Here is an 8,381-nt window from a genome sequence, read left to right on the forward strand (position 1 = left end):
ATTTTCGCAAGAATAGTTTTGTTATGTACATACAATATATGTTATATTATTATTTTATTAATCTAAAATCTATATATAGGAAATACCAAGTTTTTGTATAACCTTTTTCGTTTCAATTTTACCCTTTATTTAATATGTTTCATTTACAATTTTATCTTTATTTATTTATTTACAATACATATATACAGGGAATACCAATATTTCGCGTGCCTTTTTTTTTCTTCGTATATTACCAAATTTTACCTTTTTTCTTCAAATATTCTCTATATTTATTTAATATTTTTAATTGATAATTTTATTCTTTAATAGTTAATTAGATAAATCAATGTTTTAAATATTCAGACCTTTATATAAATGGATATACTAAGTTTTGGTGTTACTTTTATTCTTCTAATTCCACATTTTTGACCCGTTCATACGCTTGTATACATTAGAATTAAATAATATATATCATCCGATTGTTTTTATTATATTAAATTTATCTCCTTTTAAAAGTTGAATAAAACACATAAAATTTAAAGTATTACATTAATTTATCTCGAACCGAATATCCTAAAAGTAGTTGTTTTTTATTTATTTAAAGAAACTTAATTCTATCACAAGATAATTTCTTATAACATTTATATTACAAAATAGTCAGGCGGAAAGTAAAATGAGTTAATATTATAACTATATATAATACATACTATTTATTTATTTATCAATTTTTAATAATATTCAGTTTATAGGAACATAATTCATCGTGTGAGTGTAAATTTATTTTATATCAATAATTAAAAGAAAAGTTAATACTTTTATACGATAAAAAAATTGAATTAATACTATATTAATAAGATAAAATAAAATATATAATATTTTAAATCTAAATTTAATTAACCAATATCAATATGATTAAATTACATGTCTTATTATATTCGAATTTTTGAAATCGCAATTGTATATAAATTTATAATAATATTTATTATTATTTTTCATGTAAAACAAAAAATGTATACCTAAGGAGGGAGAGTATTATTGTTTAATTATTTATTTATCTGGTCACAAAATGGTTTAGAAGTGTATAAATAGCCTATTAGTTCAAAGCAAGAAAAAAGTAGATGCAAACAAAACAGAGGCTACTAAAATTGTGTTCACGAAAATAAGAAAACAGAGGCTATAAGAGAAGAAAGCAGAGAAAAGGGGGTTGTTTCGTATCTTCAATCTTTGATCCATTCCTAATCCTAGAAACCCCTTTATTTATTTATCTTATTATAAAATATTCACTTGTTTTTTATCCTTAAATATAGCCAAATCGTTTCCCCTTGCCTTTTCAACCCGTTTTGCTTGTTGGATCCGTTACCTTCTTAACTCACAATTATTACATTTCATTACAAATATCAATTATTTACCAAAAAGACAAACATTAAATAGAAAACAGAAAAGCCAGAAGAATTAAAACCACATAAAGAATCAAGAGAGAAAATTGAAGGGGTGAATTTGGGAATGGTGATCATAGACCAAGGGAGGAACAAAGAAGAAAAGGGTATGCGATTGGGGAAATACGAATTGGGTAAGACACTTGGAGAAGGGAATTTTGGAAAAGTTAAGTTGGCAAGGAACACAGATTCTGGACAATTTTATGCTGCTAAGATTCTTGAAAAGAACAAGATCATTAATCTTAATAACACTGATCAGGTTAGTTTCATTTTCATTTTTTTTTATTTTGTACCAAAATATATTGGAAGTTTTCAAATTTGGGTTTTTGTATGATGAACCATAAATTCTCAAACATTGAATTTCAGAAATAATTTCATATTTAGTTTTGGTGTGTTCCACGATAAAATACAACTAAAAATAATATTTAAAAAATTAATGTATTTAAAAATATGGGTACATAACTTTTACAAATTTTAATATTTTCTTAGTGCTATTAATTTTTATAGAAAAACGAATTTTGTTTAGCTTTTTGTGATTGAAATTTCAGATAAAGAGGGAGATATCCACGTTGAAGCTTCTGAAGCATCCAAATGTTGTTAGATTATACGAGGTAACATACTATGATTCTATTCAACTATCATCCTTAATCATTTGCTAAAAAAATTGCTAAATTTTCGGTTTTAGGAATGGATTAATAGATTTCCAGTATAATAGCTGGAACTAAATAAAAACCTGTTTTTCGTTTCTCCCTCTTGGTTTTTTGCTTTTTTTTTTTTCCTTTAAAAAAATTGTCTAAAAAGTAAAAAAAAAAAAAAAATCCCTGGAAAAATGTTGTCTAAAAATTTTAAAAAAAATCCATTGTTAACAATTGAGGTTTAGGTATTCTAATTTTAAAATAATGATATATTTAATGTGAGTGAATCCCAAATTGTTACGACCTTCCAAAAACCCAATGGTCAAGTAAAGAAAGATATTAATAACGTAACACGTTAATTTATTACTGTATTAATTATTTCATCACAAAATAATTGACACATTTTTAAAATTATTTGTCTTTTAATTTATAATATATTTTTTAAATTGTACTGTTCATTTAATATTATTTTTAAACTACTTGCATCATATGAGAATAATACTGGAACAATATATTTTTAATTAATATTATATTTTTGCTAATATATTATGACATTGAAGATACACTAATACTATACTTAATGAGAATAATAAAAATGATATTCTTTCTATTTTTTTTATATATTAATTTTTTTAATAAATGTGAAATAGACAGATGAAGTATTATATATTATTTTTGGCACATCATTAAAGTATTAATTTTTAAAACAATGGAGAATAAATCCTTATTCTAATATTTTGTTGTTGACAAATCTATGAAACTATAAATATTTAGTATAGTATTCTTTTATACTTTACAAGCTGATCTATTTCACGTCTATTGTGTAATCTAAGTACTATATATTATGGCTGAAATTTGAAAAATTTAAGGATCAATATGAACATAATGTATTATTATAGACAATTGTCTCCCAGGTAGAACTAGTTTTTCTTCACAAGGTGCAATAAAAGAAATTTAAATATTTGATAAAAAAAATATTAAAATCTCAACCACGTGCATTTTATTGTGCCACCTTTTCTCTTTTTAATGTTTCACAAACTATGCATATTACTAACAAAATAAGCGTCAATCACAACAAACATCTTGTTAAAGAAAAAGTGAAGTCTAATTCCAAGCATATAGGTCCACCGTTCCAACAATTATTGCTACTTACTTCTAATCTATGCCCTTATTAATTATGATTGCATGTTATGTGTGATCCATTTCTTTTCGGTTCATATACTCCACTAGTAAATAACGTCACAATCGATCATTTTAACAAATGATAAATAAATAAATAAATAATCATGATTTTATTTATTATTTATTATTTATTGATATATTTTTTAAATGAAAAAATAATAATTTGTAAATAATTCACATTATCTTAATTATTAATTAATTATCTAATTAATTATAAGATACCATTAAAAAATTAATGTTACATTAAAAACTAAAAGAGACAGTTTTTTAAGATAATTCTTTTACAAATGCGATAATAGTCGAAGATTTGAGGGTGTAATGTGTTTTGTCCTTATCTTGAACCTAATTTGCAAAAATGTGAGGTTACAACCCAAGGGTACTACTACCGTCCAACATGGCAATTAACTCAGTCCTTGAAATTTGTTGGAACAATTAAGAATTCTATAATTTTTTTTTGTTGAATTGGATTTATTTGTCGACACGTTTTGAGAAGAGATATGAAAAATACTAGTGGTGATGCTAAATTTTGGATCAAAGTTATCAACCAAAACACGTTAGGAATCCATGATTTTCGAACCTTAGACTTTATGCTTAGCAATTTTAGGTTTATCGGTTGGGTTCTTTTCAAGTTAAACATGAATAATTGAAAATGGTTGGCATGTCATACCTATGTGTTTGAAAAATATATCAAAATTTAGTTGAAAAATACAATGGCGTCCTTATAGGAGTTTCTTGTGTTTGTTTAGTTTTATAATAGGATAAACAAAATCAACTTGAATTATTTATTAAAATTACACTTTATTTTTTATATATAAAATTATAGTAGTTCACCGTGATAAAATTTTAAACTCACGATGGTGATGGTAGTTGTCCAAACACACTAACTTATAATAGTTATAATAGTTGTAATTTGGATTTGATTTCAAATCAAATTTCTCAATGGATAAATTGTTCGTTAATTTTATTGTAAACTACAAACCATCAAATAATGTGTGTCCGATCCAACTTAAATATTTAGTTATGAAAAATTAATTATTGAAATATGCATTTTATCTTGTGTGAGATTGACGTTTTCATCTCAATTATTATAGTAAATAATGGAAATCTAATAACATTTCTCACATTAAAGAAACTAAACAATCAAGTCCTACTTGAAACTTTCAATATTCTTTATTTGGCCTGGGGTGTGGGTTCCACAAGTGAATATCATGAGACAGCAAGGTTGCATATTTTGATAATTTTAATTGGTTCAAATAAATTAATGTTTAATATTCTATTTATATAAAAAAAATTACTTTATATTTATAAGTGGTTTTCATATTTGTCAACGTCATTGTTGTGATTAGAATACCTTAAGATCACTATAAGGTATAAAGGTAGACGTGAAGGAACAATTTACTAATAACTTTTGTTTATGTAAGTGGCAATGTGATTTTTTTTCTTTAATCCTCTGATTTTGTAAAATAAAATTTAATATTTGAGAGTTCGGTCTAAAAATAAGTAAAATTTAATTAATAATTAAATTTTTTAGAACGGTTTATCTTTAAGTAAATCATATTAACTATTTAAGTCAAATTACTTGATTGCAATGCAAAATTTATTTATTAAATAGTTTGGTTGCATGTATAAAATTAATCTTGTATTAATTAAGAACAAAATTATATTATATATATATATATATATATGAGAAATTATATCATTATTATAAAAAACTTACACATAATTATGAAGTTATAGATTTAAATTTAAAATATAATGTCTAACTTAATAATTTTAATATTTATCAATATTTGTCAGTTGAGTATAATTTATGAAAAAAATAAAAATTATGTTTTGAATCTTGTGTTAATCTTAAAGTTTCCACTCATAATTTGTCATCATTATTATTATAGCATAATAATAAAAGATTTAGTGATTCTCCATTAACTAGTGTTGCACGAAGTATAACTAATTTAATCGTTGGAGGGACCCCAATTTGGCAAGTTGTATCTGATTACCGTCACCGCTCACATACATTTATTTTATGCTCAAAATAAAATAACATTATTAATGTAAGATGGCCCCATATACTCTAAATATGCAAATGGCCAGATATACAATTAGTTTATAGTAAATATTGTGCCTCAATCCTATATACAATGCATCGGTAGCTTAGGATAGAAATATCAAACATGTATAGCCCCTTTCTATCATAAGTAAACATTTTTAATTTTTAAATGGAAAAGACAATAGAGTGATCAATGCAATGCAACTTGCCTTTGAAGCCTTGGTTTTCTAATTATTATTACTTATTACTATGATTATGTAGGTCTTGGCTAGCAAAACCAAAATTTATATGGTACTTGAGTACGTGAATGGAGGAGAGTTATTTGACAAAATTGTAAGTAAAATCTTCTCGTTACTTATTTATTATTTATATAAAATATTAGATCTTATTCTATATGATGATAATGAATTATCTATTTGTGTTATTAGCACAAACACATAAAATTAAAATTGTATTTGATCTTTTCAAATTGGTATCATGTCTAGTATTAGTGTTTTCAAATTATGATTAGCATCGTGTCTAGTATTAGTATCAGTAATTTATTGGATATGAAATGAATGAGATACCTAATTGTGTTGACAGTCATCGAAAGGAAAACTTACAGAAGCTCATGGTAGGAAGATGTTTCAACAATTGATCGATGGTGTGAGTTACTGTCACAATAAAGGTGTCTTCCACAGGGATCTTAAGGTACTTTCATAATCTTCTTATCAAATGTTATAGCATTTGAATTTTGCAGAACAACCCAAGATATATAGAGACCTAAAATGAATTTAAATATGAAAATTATTAAGTCAATTAATTTAACATTTACTAGGACAATATTAGTTTTATTAAGTTTATATTATTCTTATATTGAGCAACAACAAAAAATTTAGGGGTTATTTTATTAAGCAAAATTTATTTATTTACTGAGGCCTAAACAGTAATTTTAGTGGACTTATCCTTGGGTTAACCGTAGAACTTTGTTGTGGTTGAATTGAAACTATATATGCTTCTCATTACCAATTTTTAAGTTCACATTATCACAAAAATTGTGTATTATTGCAGCTTGAGAATGTACTTCTGGATGCCAAAGGGAACATAAAGATTACTGATTTTAATCTTAGTGCTTTGCCCCAACATTGTGGGGTAAGATATTCTTTGAATTACATTTATGGAAATGGTTACCCTATAAGATAGCTAGCTATATGAAATAAATTTTGGTATCTGATAAAGTGTATGAAAATTTCAGGCAGATGGATTACTACATACAACTTGTGGAAGTCCTAATTATGTTGCTCCTGAGATTCTTGCTAATAGAGGTTATGACGGAGCGAAATCAGATATTTGGTCATGTGGCATTATCTTATATGTAATTCTAACAGGATACCTTCCTTTTGACGATAGAAATCTTGCAGTTCTTTATCAAAAGGTGAAATATTCTTATTCTCTTGTTTCTTTGTTCTTTCAATGTTATGTATGTAGTTTTGTAAGTTAAATACCAATTCATCCATTTTGATCGTAGATTTTCAAAGGAGATGTTCAGATACCGAGATGGTTGTCGCCTGGTGCACAAAACATTATTAAGAGAATCCTCGATCCCAATCCTAAAAGTCGTATAACAATGTCTATGATCAAAGAAGACAAATGGTTTAAGGAAGGTTATAATCCTGTGAATCGAGACGACGAGGAAGAAGATGTGTCCAATGAAGATGAAGCATTTTCCATCCAAGAAGTGGTATACTTTTGCACTTCAATTTTTATTTATATTTACCTTTCTTTCTATCTTTTTATGCTTGTAACACAAGACACTTAAATTCGTTACAGCCCCTTGAAACAGAACAGGGTAGTCCAGGATCACCAACACTTATCAATGCATTTCAGTTGATAGGAATGTCTTCATGCTTAGACCTCTCTGGATTTTTTGAGAAAGAGGTGAGAACTTGGCATAATCTTTTGTTTTAATTTCTAGAACTAAATTTTTTTTACAGATAAAACTTAGGTGCAGTATCACAGTTTTACCCTTTTTATATTACTTTAGTATAAAGTTAAATCATTTTAATGAATTTTGTACTTTGAATTCCAGGATGTCTCGGAGAGGAAGATAAGATTTACATCAAACCATTCGCCAAAAGATTTGATAGAGAAGATAGAGGACATTGTAACAGAAATGGGATTTAGAGTTCAGAAGAAAAATGGAAAAGTAAGTCTTGTTGATTATATTTGTTATTGCTTATTCTATTTCCAACACATGAAAATAATTCAAAAATTAGTTTGGCTGAAAATTGTGACTACAACTTGAAATTTCAGTTGAAAGTGATACAAGATAATAAAGCACATAAAAGTCTAGGAAGCCTCTCAGTCCATGCAGAGGTAAATGCATCTTGGAATAAATACAACTTTTTGAATACTTAAATATTTGTAATTTTTAACATTGTGAAACTATTCTCACTTCAATTGTAACAGGTTTTTGAAATAGGTCTATCTTTGTATGTAGTAGAACTAAGAAAGTCTTATGGAGATGCTTCAGTATATAGACAAGTATGTATAGTATATCAACTCTCTCTAAGCTCTTTTTCTCTGAAAATCTGAGGCTTAGATGTGATTTTTTTCTATGATTTATTTTGTAGTTGTGTAAGAAGTTATCAAATGATTTGGGTACAGGCAAGACACAACTAGTGAGCTCTGAAGATTTAAGCATATGAAGAAAATTAATTAGAGGCCAGATAATGTATATTATTTTTTTCTGGCGGGTTAGTTATGTTAGATACCAATTGAATTAGTGAATCATGATTTTAGTAGTTTTAAATACATTTTGAGTTTAGTATTTCATGCACATAGTCTACTTTTACAAGTATACTTATAATACATTTATACTAATTAGTCAACTGTTATTTCATACAAATGTGCAATGGATTCCAAGCTTCTAAAAGAGTGTTAGACCAAGTACAAGACCAACACCAAAAGTATTTATAACTCACAGTTATGACCATCGAGCAACATCAAGTCTCACTCGGTATTGGGCTCACACAAATGGATATAGATGTAGTGATCTCGGAAAAGGGTGAGGCTTGATATTTGTTTGTTGGCCATAAAACGTGAATTGTAAATATTTTTTAG

General features: G+C 26.3%; 1 protein-coding gene across 2 annotated transcripts; it reads left to right on the forward strand.

Moving 5' to 3' along the window:
* The first annotated feature begins 1,086 nt into the window (after positions 1–1,086).
* LOC101499928 (CBL-interacting serine/threonine-protein kinase 1-like) lies at positions 1,087–8,097 on the forward strand. Of its 2 annotated transcripts, XM_004488130.4 has the most exons (12): positions 1,087–1,674; positions 1,964–2,026; positions 5,541–5,612; positions 5,862–5,969; positions 6,330–6,410; positions 6,514–6,693; positions 6,787–6,999; positions 7,089–7,196; positions 7,348–7,464; positions 7,572–7,634; positions 7,728–7,802; positions 7,892–8,097. In XM_004488130.4, exons 1-12 carry the CDS (start codon positions 1,483–1,485, stop codon positions 7,964–7,966), a joined length of 1,347 nt encoding a protein of 448 aa, XP_004488187.1. In that variant the 5' UTR covers positions 1,087–1,482; the 3' UTR covers positions 7,967–8,097. The 2 variants fall into 2 exon arrangements, with proteins under 2 accessions (XP_004488187.1, XP_012574548.1); XM_012719094.3 differs by lacking the exons at positions 1,087–1,674; positions 1,964–2,026 and adding an exon at positions 5,355–5,405.
* The last annotated feature ends 284 nt before the right edge of the window (positions 8,098–8,381 follow it).

The sequence above is a fragment of the Cicer arietinum genome, chromosome 1, assembly GCF_000331145.2.
Source record: "Cicer arietinum cultivar CDC Frontier isolate Library 1 chromosome 1, Cicar.CDCFrontier_v2.0, whole genome shotgun sequence".
In the NCBI taxonomy this organism is placed as follows: Eukaryota; Viridiplantae; Streptophyta; class Magnoliopsida; order Fabales; family Fabaceae; genus Cicer; species Cicer arietinum.